This window comes from Hemitrygon akajei, unplaced genomic scaffold (genome assembly GCF_048418815.1).
Source record: "Hemitrygon akajei unplaced genomic scaffold, sHemAka1.3 Scf000170, whole genome shotgun sequence".
NCBI lineage: Eukaryota > Metazoa > Chordata > Chondrichthyes > Myliobatiformes > Dasyatidae > Hemitrygon > Hemitrygon akajei.
In genome coordinates, this window is record NW_027332056.1 from 780,871 (window position 1) to 804,880 (window position 24,010).

At 45.0% G+C, this 24,010-nt stretch overlaps 1 protein-coding gene across 1 annotated transcript; it reads right to left on the reverse strand.

Moving 5' to 3' along the window:
* Positions 1–321: 321 nt before the first annotated feature.
* Positions 322–5,550, reverse strand: LOC140724177 (uncharacterized). The gene is made up of 2 exons (XM_073038660.1): positions 5,467–5,550; positions 322–2,220 (listed from the first exon to the last, which is right to left on the reverse strand). The coding sequence occupies exons 1-2, from the start codon at positions 5,548–5,550 to the stop codon at positions 916–918; spliced, it is 1,389 nt and encodes a 462-aa protein (XP_072894761.1). The 3' UTR covers positions 322–915.
* Between the last annotated feature and the right edge of the window lie 18,460 nt (positions 5,551–24,010).

Consider the following 24,010-nt stretch of genomic DNA (forward strand, 5'->3'; position numbering starts at 1 on the left):
TACTTTCTACAAGTCTTCCGACAGATACTTTCCCGATCCTATCAAGGTATGCAAGCAGCCCTCGGCGAGGAACCGTGCCTCCAAAGGAACTGACGGAGAGCGACAAAAGGTGAAATACCCGTTGGGCACCCGGTCGGTCTCCGCAGTCCCCGGAGTGGTCTGGCCGCTTACTCAGTCTGTCTGCTTCGCACTCTCTGTATTGGGATCCTGTTCGTGACGCCCAATGTTAAAGTCGAATCTGAATAAAACTCGGGAGACCAGTGCCTCTAGGCACCACAGTTTATTGGATTCTCTTGCAAGAGTTTGAGACCCAGTTATCAAAGGGAAGGCATGTCAGTGCTGCCAACCATCTGACAAGTGGACTCTCTCAGTCAAGTTACAGCAGTAATATTTATACATAGTAAGTCCCATACGTAACTGTTGCAAGCTGCTATTAGAACCAAGTCTGTTAGTGCAAAACTTAAGGTCTTAGATAACAGAGTGCACTAACTCAAGGCTTGAATATAGACGGATATACAGTCCAGTCCTTATCAGCTATTCCCTTTGCAAGGTCCTGACTTCATTCCAGACAGATGTTCATTGCTGTCCTTATCAATGAGTGCTTACTCAAACACGGGTACAATATACATTATCAAATTCTCAATGTCCCTCTGACAATTAAAAGGAAACCAGTATAAGCCGTTTACTTTCTTAACTGCTGAAGACAGAGTTTACTTTTGTTCAAAAATTCCTATTCAGTCCCACTTATTCTTTTAGCTGGAGGTTACTTGGGTTCAAAATGATTTTTTATATATCCGCATTTCCTCAGAATGGTTTCTCCCCAGTGTGAGTTTGCTGACGTCTCGAGAGCTGAGATGAACGACTGAATCCTTTCCCACATTCAGAGCAGACGAACGGCTTCTCCCCAGTGTGAACTCACTGATGTAACTTCAGTTGAGATGACTGGGTGAATCCTTTCCCACATTCATAGCATGTGAATGGTTTCTCCTCACTGTGATCTAACAGGTGCGTTAATAGACTAAAACGCCGAGTGAATCCTTTCCCACAGTCTGAGCAGGTGAACGGCCTCTCCACAGTGTGAACAAACTGATGTTCTTTCAGATGAACTGAATCAGTGAATCCCTTCTCACATTCTGAGCAGATGAATGGTTTCTCCCCAGTGTGAATTTGCTGGTGTCTCAGGAGTTGAGATGAACGAATGAATCCTTTCCCACATTCTGAGCAAGTGAATGGCTTCTCCCCGGAGTGGACTCTCTGATGTAACTTCAGTTGATCTGACTGAGCAAATCCCTTCCCACATTCAGAGCATGTGAACGGCTTCTCCCCGGTGTGGACTCTCTGATGTAACTTCAGTTGAGCTGACTGGGTGAATCCTTTCCCACATTCAGAGCATGTGAACGGCTTCTCCCCAGTGTGTACTCGCTGGTGGCTGTGTAGGCTGGACCAGTGAGTGAATCCCTTCCCACATTCTGAGCAGATGAATGGTTTCTCCCCAGTGTGAATTTGCTGGTGTCTCAGGAGTTGAGATGAACGAATGAATCCTTTCCCACATTCTGAGCAAGTGAATGGTTTCTCCTCAGTGTGAATTTGCTGGTGTCTCAGGAGTTGAGATGAACGAATGAATCCTTTTCCACATTCTGAGCAAGTGAACGGCTTCTCCCCGGTGTGGACTCTCTGATGTAACTTCAGTTGAGCTGACTGGGTGAATCCTTTCCCACATTCAGAGCAAGTGAACGGCTTCTCTCCAGTGTGGATTCGCTGATGCTCCTTCAGTTGAGCTGACTGGGCGAATCGTTTCCCACATTCAGAGCATGTGAACGGCTTCTCCCCAGTGTGAACTCGCTGGTGTCTGTGTAGGCTGGACGAGTGAGTGAATCCCTTCCCACAGTCAGAGCAGGTGAATGGCCTCTCCCCAGTGTGAACTCGCTGATGTACCTTCAGTTCAGATGACCGAACAAATCCTTTCCCACATTCAGAGCAGGTGAACGGCTTCTCCCCAGTGTGAACTCGCTGGTGTCTATGTAGTGTGGACGAGTGAGTGAATCTCTTCCCACAGTCTGAGCAGGTGAATGGCCTCTCCCCAGTGTGAACTCGCTGGTGTCTATGTAGTGTGGACGAGTGAGTGAATCTCTTCCCACAGTCTGAGCAGGTGAACGGCCTCTTCTCAATGTGAACTCGCTGCTGTTCATACAGTTGAGATGATTGAGTGAACCCGTTCCCCTATTCAGAGCAGTGGAATGGCTTCTCCCCGGTGTGAACTCATTGGTGTCACTGTGGTCTGTTTGAGCGTGTGAATGTCTTCCCACCATCCGAGCAGGGCAATGCCCTCTCACTGGTGAACTTTAGGATATATCTTCAGCATCGACAATGGAACAAATTGCTTCTCACTTGCAGAATAGGTGGTGCATCTCACTCTGGTGTGAACTTGCTGATGTATCTTCAGGCTGGATGACTGAGTAGTTCCCCTCCCTCACACAGAGCAGGTGAATGGCCTCTTCCCACGGTGAACTCACTAGCGTGTTTGCGGGGAGGCTGTGAGTGAATCCCTTACCACACTGAGAGAAGGAGAATGATACCTGACTACGATCAATTCTCTGGCAATTCAGAAAGTCAGAAGTTTTGAATCCCTTGTAGTTTTGAAGTTTTGTATGCAGTTGAAGAACTGATCTCCAGTGAACAAATGCTGGTGTGTTCACAGCACCCCGGTTCCAGTGGATTTCACTGATTTACAACAGAAAACTTGATTTCAGAGACAAAACACAATACCAGATGGTATGAGATAATGCTTCATCTCCATGGATTGACAACAGATGTGTTGGTGATGCAAAGAAAATATTTGGTCACTCCTTAAATATCCAGAGTCAGCAAAACTGATGTGTTGCTGTGTTTGAGATTCCCGTGCACAAGTGTCCTGTCATTTCAAACCTGTAAAAATATTTGCAAAATACATCAATGGGTGAAGGACAGTGTTTCAGGAGAGATTATAGTCTGTGGTGAGAACATAAGAACATAAGAAATAGGAGCCGGAGTCGGCCATTTGGCTCGTCAAGCCTGCTCCGCCATTTAATAAGAACATGGCTGATCTGGCGATGGACATCTCCACCTACCTGCCTTTTCCCCATAACCCTTAATTCCCCTACTATGCCAAAATCTATCCAACCTGGTCTTAAATATATTTACTGAGGTAGTCTCCACTCCTTCATTGAGCAGAGAAATCCACAGATTCACCACCCTCTGGGAAAAACAGTTCCTCCTCATCTCCATCCCAATTTCCCCCAAATCTTGAGGCGACATCCTCTAGTTCTAGCCTCATCCACCAGTGGAAACAACTTTCCTACCTCTATCTTATCTATTCCTTTCATAATTTTACACACTTCGATATGTTCTCCTCTGAATGAGAGCTTTGGCATCACAATTTCAACTCAAGTTGGGAGTACTCATCTTGCGATATACCCCAGGCTACCGTGGGAAGTGAGGGAGGAAAATGCTGGACGTCTGGTGATGATCTTTGCACCATCATCAGGGAGGGGAAAAGTACCAGAGGATGAGGAGACATTGCTCCCATTTCAGGTAAGCCGGATAAGCCAGGAAATTACAGACCAGTGGTTCTTACTTCAGAGGAGGGCACGCTGTTGGAGATGCTCCTGAGAGGCAGCATTTCTGAGCATTTGGAGAAGCATCATCTGATGTGGGATAGTCAGCATGGCTCTGTCTCGGGCAGATCGTGCCTTACGAACCCGATTGATTTCTTTGAGGATGTAACAAAACACACTGATGAAGGTAGAGCATTGGGTGTCGTGTGCATGGCTTTCAGTGAGACCTTTGATAGGATTGCTCATGCCAGGCTCATTCAGAAAGTAATGACGCAAGGATCCAAGGAGACCTTGCTTTGTGGATCCAGGATTGGCTTGCCCACAGAAGCCAAAAGGTGGCTGTAGATGGTTCATATTCTGCATGGAGGACGGTGACCAGTGGTGTTCCACAGGGATGTGTTCTGAGACTCCTTCTCTTTGTGATCTTTATAAATGATCTTGATTAGGAAGTAGAAGGGTGGGTCAGTAAGTTTACTGATGACACAAAAGCTGAGGGTGTTGTGAATAGACTGGACAGTTCTCCATAGGTTACAGCAGGACATCGATAGGATGCAGAATTGGCAGATGGAGATCAACCCAGATAAGTGTGCTGTGGTTTATTTCAGTACATCAGATTTGAAGACAGAATTTAATATTATGTTAGGACTCTTGGCAGTGTGGAGGATCAGTGAGATCTTGGGGTCCATGTCAATTTTACACTTAAAGCTGCAGCGCTGATTGACATTGTTGTTAAGAAGGCCTTCATCAACCATGGAACTGAGTTCAAGAGTGGTGAGGTAATGTTGCAGCTATATAAGACCTGATTTATACCCCACTCAGAGTATTCTATTACCTCATTACAGGAAGGTTGTGGATACTATAGAAAGAGTGCAGAGGAGATTCACAAGGATGTTGCATGGATTGGAGAACATGCCTTATGAGAATAGGTTGAGTGAACTTTAGAGTGACGGAGGATGTGAGGTGACCTGATAGATGTGTATAAGATGATGAGAGGCATTGATCGTGTGGACAGCCAGAGGCTTTTTTCTGGGGCTGAATTGGCAAACACAAGGGTCATTGTGTTAAGGTGCTTGGAAGTAGGGTCGAAGGGGATGTCAGAGGTAGGTTTCTCACACAGAGAGTAGCAGGTGTATGGAATACACAGCCAGCGATGACAGTACAGGCAGATACCATGCAGTCTTTTGAGAGATTCAGATAATTTCATGGAGCTTAGAATACACAGAGTGCAATGCAGTTGGGAAATACGAGGCAGTTTCTAAATAGGTTACATGGACGGCACAACACTGTGGGCCGAAGGGCCTGTATTAGATTGTAGATTTCTATGTTTCCATATGCACTCATCTTCTAACAAGGCACGGATCAGACATTCTGACTGACCATCAAATTATCTGACTATATCCCTGTCTTTATGAGAATGGGCTGTTTCTGACTTCAATTAACCTGTGACTTGGCTCAATTTGTCTCTCTCCTTTGGGATTATTTCAAGTTCTGGTCATGTTCCACAATACTACAAAGGTCACTTGTTACTGCATGTACGATCCTGGAGATTTACTAATTACTTGGATCGCCCCCCCCCCCCATCTGCTGATTGACAGTGATGAACCCATCGATGGCAATGCCAATGAATATATAGTGGAGGGCAGTGGGTATTCTCATTGGAGTGTGGCACCTTTGTGATCTGAAAGCCAGAAGTCACTTGTCATCGAGGCAAAGCTGTTTCAAATCGTTATTAACCCGGAGAGAACTAAATCTGATGGAAGGTTTTATTTCCATACAGCACTAAATGACATTTTCACTGTCTGGAAGGTAAACTCTTCAACCGAGCTTAACTGGTAACTATATTTTCATTCAGATTCATAATCCTCGGATTTACATAGTGGAGCTCGGCAACGTTTGGGAGATACATCCGCTCGCACTTCCTTCGACTGTACGGAACAACACCGGTACTATCGCCCATGGCTGCCTCTTTACCCAGAAACCCTCATGAAGAGAAACCTCCCGGTGTTGTTCAGTTGGTTGTGGGCTGGGCTGAGAGTTTGGAAGGTGGTGGTGCATGTGTGAATGTGGTTTGGAACTTGTTGAGGGAAAGAGAGTGGGGAAGGAGCGGGAATTGCTGGGAGGGGGTTGCCTGAGTCTAGTAATGGCAGACAAGGTGAGAGGAGGGGCTGAGGGAAAGAGAGTGGAGAAGAAGCGGGATAGGGATTTGGGATCAGAGATAGGCAGCTGGGGAGAAATGGATCATTGTGAAGGGAGAAATAAAGGGAATAAGGAGATAGTGAGGGGATGGATGAATGAAAACTGAGACAAAGGGAATAAAAGAATAAGAAATGACAGTGGAGAGAGTTCTGAAAGTGAGGAAGATGAACAAGTTCAGAGAGGAGGTGTTGTCATAATTAGGTTTAATCAGGAGGTGCAAGAACACATGAAGAAAATTAACCCGTTTGTGCTAACAACAACTCTGGCAAATAAGATAGGGGAAATAGTATTTGCAAAAGTCCTTAATGATGGCAATCTATTGGTAAGATGTGCGAATGAGGAACAACTTGAGAAAGCACTCAAGCTAAAAGAGATAGGAAAATGCAAGGTGGAATATACTGGGAGGGTGGGAGCATGAAATGGTGGTTGTAAAGGAGTGATCACGGGTGTACCAATGAGTATAAACATGGAGGAGTTGAAGAGGAATATCAAAGGGCGGAAAGTAATTAATGTTCTAAGACTGAAAACAACAAAGGAGGGAATGAAAAAGGAAAGTGAAACAGTATTGATTGAATTTGAAGAAGAAAGAGTGCCAAGGAAAGTGTTACTGGGTTTCATGAGTTACCCAGTAAGGGTATATGTGCCAAAGCCATTGAGGTGCTATAATTGTCAAAGGTTTGGACACATAGCTAAAAACTGTAAAAGGCAGAGGAGATGTGCCAGATGTGGGGATGATAATTGAGTATGGAAAGTGCGGAACAGGAGTGCAACCAAAATGCTGTAATTGTGGAGGAGCTCATAATGTGGCGTATAGTGGGTGTGAGGTTATGAGACGGGAGAATAAAATTCAAGAAATAAGAGTGTAAAGAAAGATCACTTATGCAGAAGCTGTAAGACTGTCAAGAGAACAGAGTAATGCTGCTAATGACCAGAGAGCAATAGGGATGCAAGAGATGCAGCGAAGAGTAAATGACAGGATTTGATGTGGAAAATAAAGCTGTAGTAACATTCACTGCAGGAGTCATTATTAGTACGGCAGAGGTAAAGTCAAAAAGTGACAAAATTCAGCAGGTGGTCAAAGCAGCAGTAAACCATTTAGGGTTAGTAGGACTGACATGGGAAGAAGTGAGGGAGAACCTCACTAATCAGTCAAGCCAGGAAGTGTCATAGGTTGGTTAGTACTCATTATGGTGATTCTTTTGCAATAGAATGCAAGGAGTTTACTGGCCAATGGCTAGGAATTTAAGGAATTTATTAAGGAAATGGTTGTAAAACCAGATGTAGTGTGTATTCAGGAAACTTGGTTGAAACCAGCTTTAGACTTTGTGGTACATGGAAAGATAGAAATCTAGGGGGAGGAAGAGGTTGTGCTATGTTAATCAAGCAAGGTATATCGTATAGAGTACTGGGAAAAGGAGATGATCAGGAATACATAGTGGTGGAAATATGGGAGAGAGGGGAGGGAGTGGTTACAATTAACTACTGCAATCCATGTAAAAGGTTGGATTTGGACAGCCTACTAAGGATACAAGGACAAAATAGACATAAAGTAGTGTGGTGTTCACATTTCAATGCTCACAGCACAATATGGGGGGATCCGATTACAGATTCAAATGGAACGATAATTGAAGATTTGATGGAAGAAAGGGATTTGGTATGTATGAATGATGGTACAGTAACAAAGATAAACATAACAACAGGAACTGAGTTGGTATTAGATATTACGTTAGTGTCTAATGTCTTGGCTGGCATCAGTAACTGGGGAGTTTGGACTGCTTCAACAGTGGCCAGTAATCACTACCCAGTTTCATGTTCAGTGGGTGAAAGAGTTGAAATAAGACCAGGTGGGGGAGTCCCAAAGTGGGTGCTTGGAAAAGCAGATTGGGGTAAGTTCCAGAAGTTAAGTGAACAAGCATTGACAAAGATTGACATTTCTGGAGATACAGATGAATTAAACAGTCAGGTGACTTCAGCAATTATTATGGCAGCAGAAGGATCTATACTCAGGAGTAAAAATAGGAGGAATAGAAAAATAGTGCCATGGTGGACAGAGGAATGTTGTCAGGCTGTAAAAACCAGAAATAGAGCAATCAGACTAGTTAAAAGAACCCATAATATGCAGCATTTGATTCAATATAAGAAGGCACAGGCAGTAGTGAGAAGAACTATACGTCAAGCTAAAAGGGCAAGTTGGAGGAGTTTTTGCAACAAAATAGGAAGAACAATGCCTGTGGGAGAGGTATGGGGAATGGTTAAGAGGATGGGGGGAGATAGAAGGGATTGGGAGTATCCAGTAATGATGTCTGAGGAGGAAACAGCAGTCTCCAGCAGGGATAAGGCTGAGATCATGGCCAAGTCATTTGTAAAGATACATAGTTCAGAAAATTTGTCTGAAGAAGGGAGAAGGAGAAGGGAAAGAACAATGAGTCAATACCCAGGTGTGTTAAACAGGAGGGAAGAAACAGATGATATAATTGATGATCCATTTACTTTGGCAGAAATGGTGAGAGCAATAAAGAGATCGAGACCAACCTCCCCAGGGAAAGATCTAATATGCTATGTTATGCTAAAAAATCTAGGAGAAGGAGTGCTCTTGAAGTTACTGCATTTTTATAACAGTGTGGGAGGAGGGAAGATTACCAAGTGCATGGAAAGAAGCAGTAGTAATTCCAATAAGGAAACCTGGCAAGGATCCGTCAAAACCCACTAGCTACAGGCCAATAACACTAACATCAAATATATGTAAGGTAATGGAAAGGATGATAACTGAAAGGTTATCATATGATCTTGAGAAGAGAGGAATGCTGGCAAGTTATCAGAGTGGTTTTAGGAAGGGAAGGAATTCCATGGACTCAGTGATAAGGTTAGAGACTGAAATAAGAAAGGCCCAGGCAAATAAAGAATCAGTAGCTGCAGTGTTTTTTGACATTGAAAAAGCCTATGATATGATGTGGAAGGAAGGATTATTAATTAAACTGCACAAGATGGGGGTTGGGGGGAGAATTTTTAATTGGATTAAAGATTTTTTGTTTGGTAGAAAAATTCAAGTTCGGATTGGATCAGAATTATCAAAACAGTACATAGTGGGAAATGGCACACCTCAGGGTAGTGTGATTAGCCCGTTACTTTTCATCATTATGATCAATTAAGTCTTCACAAAGGTACCAGTGGATATAGGTAGGTCACTGTTTGTGGATGATGGGGCCTTGTGGAAAAGAGGCAGGAACGCGGAGCATATAATCAGGAAACTACAAGGAGCAATTGATCAAGTGGTAGAGTGGAGTTATGATTGGGGATGTAGATTTTCAGTGGAAAAAACTCAAACTGTATTTTTCACTAGGAAAAGAATTGAAGTAGGGAATAAGTTAAGGATGTGTGGGATTGAATTAGAAAGGGTTGGACCATTTAAATTTCTGGGAGTTATATTTGATTCACGATTAACATGGGCAGACCATATCAGGAAAGTTGCGGAGAAATGTAAAAATGTAATAAACGTGATGAGATGTTTGACTGGTAGGGAATGGGAGCAAGTTGTTCAGCATTAAAGAGAATGTATGTGGCTTTAGTAAGATCTGTGTTGGATTATGGAAGTGCAGCATATGGATCAGCAGCTAGGTCTCTTATAAGGAAACTGGATGTGATTCAGTCTCAGGTTTTGAGAGTGTGCAGTGGGGCTTTTAAAGCATCATCAGTATCAGCCTTGCAGGTAGAAATGGGAACAATGCCTTTGGAATTAAGAAGAATGCAATTGATGGCAAACTACTGGGTTAATTTGCAGGGACACAATGATTCTCACCCTGCTAAAGGAGTGTTGCAGGAGCCTGGGAAAATGCGAGGTTTCAGAGGGAAAACTTTAGTCGAGTAGGGAATGATATTGCTAGATCATGTGGAGTGTTTGATCTAAGGATAAGTCCTTCAGTAGTTTATCTGGTTGTAGCTCCATGGAAGCTGGTATGGCCTGACGTAGACTGGCATTTGTTAGAGGTAAAAAGGAAAGGAAAGTATAAAACTGATTTGGTAAGTGCATTTAACTGTTATGTGATGGAAAAGTATAGTGATTATACTCAGGTCTATACAGATGGTGCTAAGGAACCTGAGACAGGAGTGACAGGGTTTGGGGTGGCTATACCAGCAAAAACAATTGCAATCAGCAGAAGAACATCTGATAAGTTAGCGGTGTGTACAGTGGAGATGATGGCAGTGTTGGTTGCGTTGTGTTGGGTGGAGAATACTAAACTAGTCAAAGCATTTATATGCTCAGATTCATCTTCAGTACTAGCAAGTTTAAGGTCTTCTCACTCAAACAGCCAGCAAGATGTACTTCATGAAGTCCTTCAGTCAGTCACAAGAGTCGCAAATTAGGGAGGTCAGGTTAAATTTCTATGGGTTCCAGCTCATGTAGGGGTGAAGGGCAATGAAAGGGTGGATGAGTTGGCAAAGAGGGCAATAAAGAAAGACAATATAGAAATGCACATTAGTATCAGTAAAGCAGAGGTTAAGTATGTAATCTGGGGAAAAAATTAACCAAATGTGGCAAGAAAGATGGGACAGGGAGGGGAAAGGGAGGCATTTATATCAAATACAAAAAAGTGTTGCAGTTACAAGGGTAGGAAGTAGATACAGAAGAGAGGAAATTGTGTGGACTAGGTTAAGGCTGGGGCACTGTGCACTAAACCAAACACTGAAATTGATAGGGAAACACCAGACAGGATTGTGTGAGGAATGTCAGGAAGAGGAGTCAGTAGAGCATGTAGTTCTGAGTTGCAGGAAGTATGGGATACAGAGAGAGATGATGACAATTAATCTAAGGGAATTGGGGGTGCAGGAATTCACATTAAAAGGGTTGCTGGGCATGGGTGAGAGAACACAGGTCAGGGTATTTTTAGCTTTCTTAAGGGGTACAGGGGTTTTTTATAGGATAAGATGGATAAACAGAAATAGGGTACTCGGATGGGGAGGATAAAGTGTAGGTTAGGTTATGTGTATGTGTCCGATTGGATGAAGGGATTTAGAATGTGAGTCTATCGCATACTCCGGAGCAGAAGGTGACGGTAATGCACCATTAAGCTGGGTTCCAACCGCTGTAAAACAAGAGAGGGAGGGGGAGGGGAGGGGAGGGGAGAGGGAGAGGGAGACGGAGAGGGAGACCTCCCTGGCCGCATCGAAAGGCCCAAGAATGCGCATGCGCCGGTAAGCATGCTTTGGGGCCGTGTACGGATCGTGGGGCTGAGACAGCGGGAGAGGACCAGGACCGCCGTGGGGTGCAGCACCAGTGTTGCTGGAAATCACAGTAATTGTCCTTCGGTCGCGTTTCAGACGCCGGTGAATTAGAACACGCCCGGAACCCGCTCTTACCTTTGTCCGGTCGGTTTCGGCCTCCGGGCTACTCAGCGCATGCGCGATACTCGGGATTGGTGGCGCCGACCACGCATGCGCAATAGTTTATCAGGCAAGAATCTGCAGATAACGGAACCCAAAGCAACAGACACAACATGCCTGAGGAACTCAGGGGGGCAGGCGGCGACTATGGAGAGGAGTGAACAGTCGGCGTTTCAGACCGAGACCCTTCTTCAGGACTGGAAAGGAAGGGAGGGAGTCAGATTGTGGGGCGACATGAGGTGATAGGTGAAAACGGGAAAGGCGGAGGCGGTGAAAAGCGCTGAAGTCGGTGAATATAGGGCTGGAGAATAATAATAATAACAATAATAATAATAATAATAATAATAATAATAATAATAATAATAATAAAATAATAATAAAATAATAAATACTTTATTGATCCCGAGTGGGAAATTCTTTCGTTACAGCAGCAATATTTAAAATCGCACTTAGCAGTGTGAAGACTTTACTAAAAATAGAGAATAATAACATACACAGTAATACTGTACCAATGTGCAATAACAATGCATGAAACAATATTGCAGAGACTATTGAACTATGATCTGTCGCAGAAAGATGTATTGAATTGACTTTATTTTTACATCCTTCCCATACATGTGGAGTAAAACTGTTTACGTTATGCCTCCGTCTAAATGTGCAATGTGCAATCGTAGTATTTCATAGTAATTTATAATAAACAGAACAGTCAAGGTAACATAGAAATGCACTCAAATCAGCGTGAGTTAAGCAGTCTGATTCCTGGTGGAAGAAGCTGTCCTGGAGCCTGTTGATCCTGGCTTTCCTGATGCCGTGGCGTTGCCCCGATGGTAGCAGCTGGAATATATTGTGATTGACGTGTCTCAGGTGCCCCATGATCCTGCGGACCCTTTTTACACACCTGTCTCTGTAAATTTCCTGAATCATGGGAAGTTCACAACTACAGATGTGCTGGGCTGTCCGCACCACTCTCTGCAGAATCCTTCCATTAAGGGAGGTAAAGTTCCCATACCAGGCAGTGATTCAGCCAGTCAGGATGCTCTCAGTTGTGCCCCTGTAGAAAGTCCTTAGGATCTGGGGGGCGCATACCAAACTTCCTCAACCGTCTGAGGTGAAAGAGGCGCTGTTGTACCTTTTCCACCGCATAGCTTGTGTGTACAGACCACGTGAGATCCTCGGTGATGAGGATACTGAGGAACTTAAAGCTGTTTACCCTCTCAACCCCAGATCCATTGTTATCAGTAGGGGTTAGCCCGTCTCCATTCCTCCTGTAATCCACAACCAGCTCCCTTGATTTTCCGACATTGAAGGAGAGGTTGTTTTCTTGACACCATTGTGTCAGAGAGATGACTTCTTCCTTGCAGGCCACCTCATTATTGTTTGAGATTGGGCCAATCAATGTGGTGCTGTCGGCAAATTTAATGAAGAGATTGGAGCTGTGGGTGGCCGGTTAGCAGATGGACTGTTGTATGTGGTTATTACATCTGATAGGAAAGAGCTTCTGTAACGATCCTTGTGACAGCGGTGCTGAGTGAGTCTGTTCGAAAGGGTGCTCCGCTGCCTGTGCAGTCGCTCATGGTGAGGATGTGCCCGATTGCCCGTAACGGGTGTCCATTTGTTTAGTGACACCACTCCTCTCCACCACTCACTCCAAAGAGCCCCGGTTGTGGCCAAGGACGGTTCCAACCTTTCTGGTGAGTTTATTTTGCATCGATGCTGCTCCCCCAACGTAAAGCGGCAAAGAAAACTGCAGTCGCTACAACAGACTGGTAAAACATCTCCAGCATCCTGCCTGACACATTCAAGCATCTCGGCTTCCTTAGAAAATGGAGACCGCTCATCCCCTTCTTGTAAACAGCCTTACTTCTGTTACTTGTGTTCTCAGCGCCCGGTTCCAGTGGATTTCACTGAGTGACATCGAAAATATTTCAGTCACGTTTCCGGCTGAGATGAGATACTACTTCATCCCCAAGGATCAACAATTGATATATCGGTGTTTCAATGGAAATATCTGGTCACTCCTTAAATATCCGGACAGAGGTGTGTGGTGTTTGAGAATTACCGGACACAAATTGCTGTTTCTTTCCTGTAGAAAGATTTACAGAAGACATCAATGGATGAAGGACTGAATTTCGGGGACGGCATGGTCGTGTACTTTGGTAGAAGAAATAAAAGGGCAGACTGTTTTGTAACTGGAAAAAATATTTTAAAAACATAAAAAATTAAAGGGCCTTCTGAATCCTCGTGTAGGCTTCCCTGAAGGATAATTTGCAGGTTGAGTCGATGTTGAGGAAGTTCTCTGTGATGTTGACATTCACTTCGAGAGTTAAAGCAAGGATGCATTGGTGAGACTTTACAAAGAGGCCTCACTTCGAGCATTGTGAGCAGTTTCCGGCCCCATATCCAAGAAAAGATGTGCTGACCTCGGAAGGGGCACAAAGGAGCCACAGGAATTTGAACAGGACCCCACTAAGTCTGTTGACGGGACATCAACCGTCTAGACTTCAACAGTGCTCTCTCCAATCCCAGCCTCACTCCTTCTGAACGTTGGACTCTCCTCTCCCAGTGCACTGATCCTAACCTCACCATCAAACCCGCAGATAGGGGAGGTGCTGTAGTTGTCTGTCGGACTGACCCCTACCTTGCTGAGGCCTATCGCCAGCTCTCAGACACCTCCTCTTACTTACCCCTCGAACAGGACCCCAGTAAGGAACACCAGGACATCGTCTCCCACATCATCACCAACCATTTTGACTCTGGAGATCTCCTAGCACCACCACCAACCTCATACAGTAGCTGAGCCTACTGGGCCTGAACACCTCCCTCTGCAACTGGCTCCTAGACTTCCTGACTGGGAGACCTCAGTCAGTCCGGATCAGAGGCAGCATCTCCAACACCATCACACTGAGCACGGGGGCGCCCCAGGGCTGTGTGCTCAGTCCACTGCTGTTCACTCTGCTGACCCACGACTGTGCTGCAACACACAGCTCGAACCATATCATCAAGTTCGCCGATGACACGACCGTGGTGGGTCTCATCAGCAAGAACGACGAGTCAGCTTACAGAGAGGAGGTGCAGCGGCTAACGGACTGGTGCAGAGCCAACAACCTGTCTCTTAATGTGAACAAAACAAAAGAGATGGTTGTTGACTTCAGGAGGGCACAGAGCGATCACTCCCCACTTAACATCGACGGCTCCTTGGTAGAGATCGTAAAGAGCACCAAATTTCTTGGTGTTCACCTGGCGGAGAATCTCACCTGGTCTCTCAACACCAGCTCCATAGCAAAGAAAGCCCAGCAACGTCTCCACTTTCTGCGAAGGCTGAGGAAAGTCCATCTCCCACCACCCCACCCCACCCCCATCCTCATCACATTCTACAGGGGTTGTACTGAGAGCATCCTGAGCAGCTGCATCACTGCCTGGTTCGGAAATTGCACCGTCTCAGATTGCAAGACCCTGCAGTGGATAGTGAAGACAGCTGAGAAGATCATCGGGGTCTCTCTTCCCGCCATCACGGACATTTACACTACACGCTGCATCCACAAAGCAAACAGAATTATGAAGGACCCCTTGTATGCACCCCTCATACAAACTCTTCTCCCTCCTGCTGTCTGGGAAAAGGCACCAAAGCTTTCGGGCTCTCACGAACAGACTATGTAACAGTTTCTTTCCCCAAGCTATTAGGCTGCTCAATAGCCAGAGCCTGGACTGACACCTTGCCCTACTGTCCTGTTTAATATTTATTGTAATGCCTGCACTGTTTCTGTGCACTTTATACAGTCCTGGGTAGGTCTGTAGTCTAGTGTAGTTGTTTCTTTTTTCTCTCTGTGTTGTTTTTTTACATAGTTCAGTCCAGTTTTTGTGACATGACACAGTAACACCATGGTCCTGAAAAGCGTCGTCTCATTTTTACTATGTACTGTACACAGCAGTTATGGTTGAAATGACAATAAAAGTGACTTGACTTGACTTGACAATACTTCCCGGACCCCGAAGCTCCTGTTTCTGCCTCCTCCGCAAAATCCTAAACCCCCGTGTCCAGGTAGACCCATTGTTCCAGCTTGTTCCTCCCCAATGAACACATAGCATACCTCGACTCTGTCTTATCCCCAATCACCCACGGTTCAGTCTCTCCCTACCTACAGCGGCATGCAAAAATTTGGGCACCCCGTTCAATAATTCTGTTACTATGAATAGCTAAGCGAGTAAAAGATGACCTGATTTCCACTTTCCATTCTCATTCTGATACGTCAATCCATGGCCTCCCCCACTGTCATAATCACGCCACACTTACACTGGAGAAACAACGCCTTATATTCAGTTTTGGACAGACTGCAACCTGGTGGCATGAACAACGATTTCTCAAAGTTCTGGTGATGTCCCTCATTCACCAATACCCATTCCCTTTTTCGTCTCTCATGTTATCTCCTTGCCTCCCTCTGGTGTTCCACTCCCGATTTTTCTCCCAATGTCTTCACCAATCAACTTCACACCTCATCCCCCCTCCCGATTACACCAATCACTCTGTGTCACTCCCCGCTCCTCCGACCTTTTAGAACTACTCTGAGATTTTTTAAAATCTTCAGTCCTGCCGAAGGGTTTCGACCCGAAAGGACGACTGTTCCTTTTCTCCACAGATGCTGCCTGGCCTGCTGAGTTCCTCCGGCATTTTGTGTGTGTTGCTCACAAAAATGATACCGGGAATGAAAGACTTGTCATATGAGGAGTATTCGATGACTCTGGGCCTCTCTCACTGGAATTCAGAAGAATGATGCGGACCTCATTGAAAACCCATCAGGTGTTGAAATGTCTCGATGGAATCGATGTGGAGAGGATGTTTCCTGTGGGGACCCAGAGGACAGAGGCTCAATATAGAGCGACGTCCTTTTAGAGAGGAGATGAGGAGGAATTTCTTTACCAAGAGCGTCGCGAATCTGTAGGATTTGTGGCCTCTGGACTGACCATAAACGTCAGCCTGTGACGTAGCACAATTTCATTCCCTCATTGGTGTTACTCCCTGTTGTCGCTGTGCTGCGCGTGTGCGCGGTTGCACAGTATCTGAAACACTCCCACGCAGATCGCAGTCGGTGCGGCGCTGATGGAATTTTCTTTCATTGGAAGTGCCGTGCAGTGTTCAGTCCATGCAGAAAGATTCCTGCCCAGATCAGTGGCCATGTTCCACAGCGCCACAAAGAGCCCGTGATGTTACATGGCAAATCCCGGAGACTTTCCAATTACTCTGACCCACCCACTCCAGCTGACTGACGGTGGTGAACCCATCGATGTCCAAGCTCTTGTCTCTCTGCTGCCATCACATGGACGGTACAAGAACCTCAGGACGCACCACCAGGTTCAGGGACAGCGGCTGCCTTCCCCTGGGACAGATCCCTTCCCCAGTGATCAGGATCGTGAACAACAGAGGATAATTACACTGCCTTGTCCATCCATTGAGATGCTCCCACAACCAATGATCGCAATTTAGCGAATTTATATCTTGTTATTTCATCTCCCGTTATTTATCGGAATTTATTTATATTTGCATTTGCACAGTTTGTTGTCTTCTGGTTGATATTTCACTGATGTCACCATTCTATGGATTTTCTGAGTATTCCGCAGGTAAATGAATCTCGGGGTTATAGGATGTGCTTTGATAATAACATTTACTTTGCACTTTGAGTTTCAGGGAACCTCCCCTGATTCTGGGAACAAATGGAGACTGACATCTCCGGCTCCCGACAGCGTCATCAACACAATCGGCCAATCAGTGAACACCGCTGAGAGCAGCATGTTTTCATTGGCGGAGGAGTGTAGATGGGCGGGACGCTGAGCACTGGAAGACACAAGTTCTCATTGGTGGATGAGTGTAGGTGGGCGGGAGGCTGAGCGCTGGGAGCAGCATGTTCTCAATGGCGGAGGAGTGTAGGTGGGCGGGAGGCTGAGCGCTGGGAGCAGCATGTTCTCAATGGTGGATGAGTGTAGGTGGGCGGGAGGCTGAGCGCAGGGAGCAGCATGTTCTCATTGGCGGAGGAGTGTAGGTGTGCGGGACGCTGAGCTCGGAGCAACATGTTCTCATTGGCGAAGGAGTGTAGGTGGGCGGGTCGCTGGGAGACGCATGTACTCATTGGCGGGTGAGTGTAGGTGGGCGGGACGCTGAGCTCTCGGAGCGGGCCGAACATGGATCCGGGGAGAGGCGGCAGATCGCGAGTGGCATCTCGAGTAAAGGCTGCAACACCGGCCGGGGGTTTGAATCCTTCCGATAGCAGAGGTGAAGAGACTATGAGATGTTTCAGCTACACGGAGGGCACACGCCCTTTCCCCGCCGTGGATCAGGGCCTACTGTCTGGAGCTGTCTCCCAGACGGGAGCTGCCCCGCAGCGGCTGCCGATGGATCTCCGGAGCAATCCGAACGGCTGAAGGTCAAAGGAGAACAAAGCGCAAAGGTAAACCCGTGCTTTAGAAGATAAGAAACAGGAGTAGGAGTGGCCATTCGGTCCTTTACGCTTGTTCTGTCCTTTCCTGCGATTACGCCCGATCTTTGACATCAGCTCCACTTTCCTGCAACGTTCCCATATCGCTGGGCCCCTAAATTTTTCTTTAAATTCCTAAACCTAGTGGAGAAAATTCCAAAGTTTCGCCACACTGTGGTTGAGAAAAACTCCCCTCATCCTGATGAGCTGACCTCGGATTTTGAGTCTGTGACCCCTGGTTCCACACCCCAGTCAGGGGAAACATCATTCCTGCCCCGACCCTGTCAGTACCCTGTGAGACGGTGTCTGTCTCAGTCTGACCACCTCTTATTTCTCTCATTTTGAGACAGGCCCAGTCAGTGTAATCTCTCTGAGGACACCAGCACAACCCCAGAATCAATCTGGGAAACCTCTTCATTCCTTTTATCCCACAGACTGACTCTGAGAGGGGAGCAGACCTGTGTACTCTCTCACCAGGACCCCGGATAACTTCAGAGGAGTTCATCATTCTTGTATTAGACCCCACAGGACCATTTTGCCGATCACGCCTGCTCCGTCATTTCATCATGGCTGATCCATTTTACCCCTCTTTCGCAGTCTCCTGCCTCACCCCCTCCACACTGCCCCGTATCCCTTCATGCCCTGACCGATCAAGGGTCTTATCAACCTCTGTCTTAAATATACATAATGACTTGGCCTCTGTAGCTGCCTGGGGCAACAATTTCCACAGATTCAGTCCTCTCTGCCACAGAAATTCCTCCTCATTTCGGTTCCAAAAGGAGAACCCTCTATTCCGAGGCTACGTTCTCTGGTCTTAGACCCGCCCACCAAAGAAAACATCCTCTCCACATCCACTCTGTCAGGGTCTTTCAACATTCAATTAGGTTACCCGTCAGTCTTCTGAATTCCAGTGAAAACTGGCCCAGAGCCATCAGACGCTCTTCACATTACAAGCCGTTTAATCCTGGAATCATTTTCATGAGCCATTGAACCCTTTCCAGTTTCAGCACATCTTTCCAGGATAAGGGCCCAACACTGCTTCAGTATTCCAGGTGAGGCCTCACCAATGCTTTATAAAGACTCAGCATTACATCTGTGTCTTTATATTCTCATCCTCTTCTAATGAATAGTGAGATCACATTTGCTTTCCCCACTCCTGCAAACTCACCCTGCACACGGACTCCCACTTCCCTTTGCATCTCAGTTTCTGCATTTTTCTCCATTTAGAAAATAACCAACCCTTTTATTTCTGAGACCAAAGAGCATCAGCGTACATTTCCCGACAGTGTGTTCCATCTGCCACTTCATTGCTCAGTCTCCGAAGCTGTCTAAGTCCGTCTGTAGTCCCTCAAACCCCGAGTCCAATCCTTTGTATGTGAAATAATGTTTGATGAGTAAATCTGACTTGCTGTGAGAATGACCTGTTTTGAGACTTTTGAAAACCGAAAGGGAATCTGAACAAATGACAACTTTACACGGACAGATTCCCTGCACCCACTGTAAGCACGAAATGATGGCGACCAGTTCTGCTGTAGATCCTGATAAATGGATGGTAGGTCGTTTCTTTATCATTACCTATAATTCACGCAATAACACAGCAACACCAACATTCCCAGTTCAATTACATTTTCATCCTTCTGTAAAAGTGGTTAAACTATCTCAGTAACTTCCTCAATATATACTGCACCAACCCATATTCCCAGCGTGATAAAAACCCAGGCACACAAAACTAAAAACACTCTTCTTGTGAAGTTCCCAACAGTCCTCCAACACACCTTGAACAGATTAATCATTTCTTCCCCCTTAAATTAATCCAGTATGTTAACATTAAATTTAAACTACACAATTTAAACCAGTAAAGCTGAAACAGGGGACGACCTGACTGCACCACAACACAATCTCAAAGCCTGTGCTTGTATCACACCCAAACAAAATAAAGTTGAAGCTGAAGCTGATCTATAAACCACAACTATAATCAAGAACAGATCCAATTAAACAAATGAGACTGGTCAACAAATATTTTCATGTAACACCCCAGAATACCCACAGAGATAACCGAGAATATTTAATGTTTCTTTATATTTATCAATTATTTTCTGATCGGGTGCTTCCATGTCAGCTTATTATCCATCCACATGCCTGGAAATCTTACCACCGACACCTTTTAAGGAGCTTGACCAGATCATTTCCAGTCACCCAACCCTTTTTGCTATTATTTGCAGGGGTTAACACGGGCACAGCCAACGAATTCCTTCCAAATGAGGATCAAACACGGTCGAACCTGTTTCACAGTTGAAATTGACTTTCCTCAATCTTTTACCTCCCGAACTCCAATCTTTACTCTCCACTGATTTTTAACTGGCAGTATTATAAAGAAACTTCCGGCAATGACCTTTTAAACTTTAGGCATTAAATAAAACTCCACCTTTCAACCAAACTGTGTCATAATATTGGACCACGCAGTGGCATGGAATCAAAGTGGCAAATACAGCCACGAACTGACCCTCCTCACAGGGAGGGGTCCTCCTTTTATACCCCGTAAAAAATAAACTGTCACATGACCTCTACTGGCGGGAAAATGACGTCACTCCACCGTCACATGACCACTACCTTAGGTCCAGCATATCTTCAACACCACTGTCACGTGACAAGTACAAGATACCCACATGTACATAACAGAATACATCCTTTATACAAGGACAGCAAAAACAAAATTTCTATCTCTAATCCATAGACCATCATCTGCACCTAGTGATTAACACACTCCAAAACCTATTTCAGAAAAAGTATCATTACTTATAATATGCAGGAATAAATACTGCCACGTGGGATCCAAATCTCTATCTCATAACGACCTGACTATAACTTGCACACTCATACTGACACAATACGTCCAATTAAAAAAAAATCTCAGGGAAAGTTCGAAAATCACCCCCTCCATCCTCATTTCCACAATTTCTTAAAAATTCTTTCCTTCTATAAATACCATCTGCCTTTTTGAATAGTAAAAGTACTGCTGTTACAACATCTATATTTAACTGTGCTTTCCTAATATCATCTTCCAAACATAAAAATTGATCCAATGTCATACTTGCCCAGCCATACCTTTACGTCTCGTCCAAATAAAAACAGTCAGAAAAATTTGCACAATAGCCCCCTCAATTGCATTTCCAAAAATTAATCAAAAATCCATCCTTCAATATCAAAAAATAATGCCATTACAGCGTCTTTATTTAATGGTACTTTCCTAATATGATCTTCCAAACCCAAAACTGATTCAAATGTTATTTAACCCTTCTGAATTCCCATCTGATAAAATGTGAGATCACCTCTTTTATAGAAAATATAATTCAAATGCTTCATTACCATACATTCCAGAACTTTACATAAATGAGACGTCAATGATATTGACCTACAACAAGGAGGATCAGACAGGGAGCTCCAGGTATTAGAATGGGTACTACAACAACCATTTTCCATGAGCAAAGTGCATGGCCAAACCTCCAAATATGATTCAAAACGTTAATATTTGCACACAAGAAAATTATATACATACCTGTTGAATCAAGAATTTCTACTACAAGTGCGTCATACATTTTACTCCCATTCACAACTCTATACCCTGCCCCTTTCCTTATAAAACTGGCAACATCACCCCTCTACCAACTTACCTGTCAAGCCTAACGACAATATAATCTTGCACAGGAATAAAAACCTAAAATGTGCAGGTTTCCCAAACAGATATGACATCGGAAGAATCTGAAAATCAGAAATAAACTTCTTAAAGTCTTGACCATTATAAATCAGAGTTCTCGCATTTCATTGCAATATTTTAATCCTATTATGTATGTTCCCAAGTAGACTGGGATACAGATACCCCAGCCAACAAAACTTCATTTAAAGCTTCCCACAAAACACCAGTTACACCGAGATACCTTTCTGCAGCTTTCACAATAATTTTAATTTCCTCAGTAGGATGAGATGTCTGAGCAGTACAATTCACCACATTGGTTATAAACATCACAAACTTCATTTTATCCAGCAGTGAAGTATCTTTGGTGAGAGAACTGTGATGCCGGCATATATCCACTGACGTCACAATCTGTTCTCTGAGTGGGATCACTTTATCCAGTTTACCTGCTCTGCTTGCTGTACTTGTCCTTGAACAGGCCCTTCTGCCCACTGGGTTGTTCTGAACCAATCAAACTCGTCACTTCATGCCTTACCAAACCAATTCCTTCTGCCTACACAAGGAACACATCCCTCCATTCTCCTCACATTCACGTGGTATCTAATAGCCTCTTTCGCATCTGCCTCCACCACTACCCGATATTCACTCCAGACACCTACCACTATGGGAATGAAAAACAAAACTTGAAATGCAAATCTCCTTTAAACATCCTGAGTCAGGTTTTTAACATCACTGTCTTTTAATAATTGTTTTGTTTTTCAACAGCAGCTATGCAGAGAAAAGGTACAAAATGCACTAAATTACAAAATACTTCAATAGTGCAAAAAGGACCAATGAGGATGTGTTCCCCCTTTCTCCTGAAGTACATGCCCTTTCGCATTAGAGATTTCCTCCTTAACAGAAAAAATCCCGCTGTCCACTCTGTCTGCGTCTCTCACATTCCTGTGAACATCTGTCAGACCTCCCTCAGCCTCTGCCACTCCAGAGAAAATTCCCCGACATTGTCCAGTCTCACTTTATCCAGGCAGCATCCTGTTAAGCCTTTTCCACTCACCATCCAAGACCTCCGCATTATTCCTGCATTCGAATGCAATTCCCCAGATGTGGTTAAACTAGAGATTTATACAACTGCAGCATAACTGCCTGACAATGGAACCACTATCTGGGAGTTATGAACTTGGATTCCAAGATCTCCCTGTAGATCAACATAGTCCAATCTCGCCCCATGAATATAACAGCAAAGAGATAATGCTGAGGCTTTATAAGACACGAGTCAGGCCGCACTTGGAGTATTGTCAACAGTGTGGGGCCCCTCATCTCAGACAGGATGTGTTGTCATTGGAGAGAGTCCAGAGGAGGTTCAGAAAGACGATTTCGGGAATGAAGGGGTTAAAATATGAGGAGCACTTGGCAGCTTTGACCCTGTGCCCACTGGGACTCAGAAAAATGTGGGGCATCTCATTGAAACCTACCGAATGTTGAAAGGACTGGATAAGGTGGATGTGGAGAAGGTATTTCCTGTGGTGGGGCACAGCCACAAAGTTGAGGGGCCACCTTTTCAAACAGAGGTAAGCAGCTTATTTTTTTTATTAGCCAAGGTGTATTGGATCTGTGGAATGCTCTGCCACAGACTGCGGTGGAGGCCGAGTGAGTGGGTATATTCAAGGCGGAAGTTGATCGTTTCCTGATCGGTCAGTGCATCAAAGGATATGGCGGGAGGTCTGATATCTGGAATTGAGTGCGATCTGGGATCAGCCATGATGGAAAGGTGGCTGACTCAATGGGCTGAATGGCCTAATTCTGTTCCTATGTCTTAAGGACTTATGAACACAAGCCCCCTCAATCATGATGAATCTCCTCTGCACTCTTCCAGCACAAAACATCCTTTGTACAGAATGCTAAGCGGAACTGAATGTAACTTTTCAATAACGTTGTCAAGTCAGGCAGCATCTGTTGAGGGGAATAGAGTCGATGGTTGGGACAGAACCCCTCCCTTACGGCACTAACACAGGCCCTTCGGCCCAACCTTTCCATGCTGTCCTCCTGTCCATTTAAACTAATCCCTCTGCCTGTCTTTGACACAGAACACAGAAATCTACAGCACATTACAGACGCTTCAGCCCACAATGTTGTACCGACCATGTAACCTACTCTAGAGACTGCCTAGGATTTCCTGATCGTATATCCCTCTATGTTTCTAAGCTCCATGAACCTATCTAAGAGTCTCTTAAAATATCCTATTATATCCACCTCCACCATCGTTGCCAGCAGCCCATTCCATGCACCCACCACTCTCTGTGTAAGAAACTTACCCCTGACATTCCCTCAGTACCGACTTCCAAGCAGCTTAAAACTACGTCCCCTCGTGTTAGTCACTTCAAGCCTGGGAAAATGCCTCTGGTTATCCACATGGTCAAAGCCTCTCATCATCTTATTACAATTACTTATGTACAGGTTAGGAGAAATATAGTTTCAACATCACCTCACAGCTCTTGAACTCAATCCCACGGTTGATGAAGGCCATCACACCAGACGTCTTCCTAACAACACTGCCAACCTCCACAGCAGCTTTGAGTGTCGTATGGACATGGACCCCAAGATCTCTCTGACCCTCCACACTGACAAGACTCTCACCATTAATATTATATTCTGTGTTCAAATTTGACCTGCAGAAATGAATCTCTTCA

What these genes read in the sequence shown, in the direction of transcription:
- LOC140724177 (XM_073038660.1), bottom strand. Translation starts at nt 5,550, where the DNA reads ATGGGCGATAGTACCGGTGTTGTTCCGTACAGTCGAAGGAAGTGCGAG. An exon ending in ACGTTGCCGAGCTCCACTAT is followed by an intron (nt 2,221 to 5,466) that starts GTAAATCCGAGG and finishes TGCTCTGAATAG; the next exon opens with GGGAACGGGTTCACTCAATC.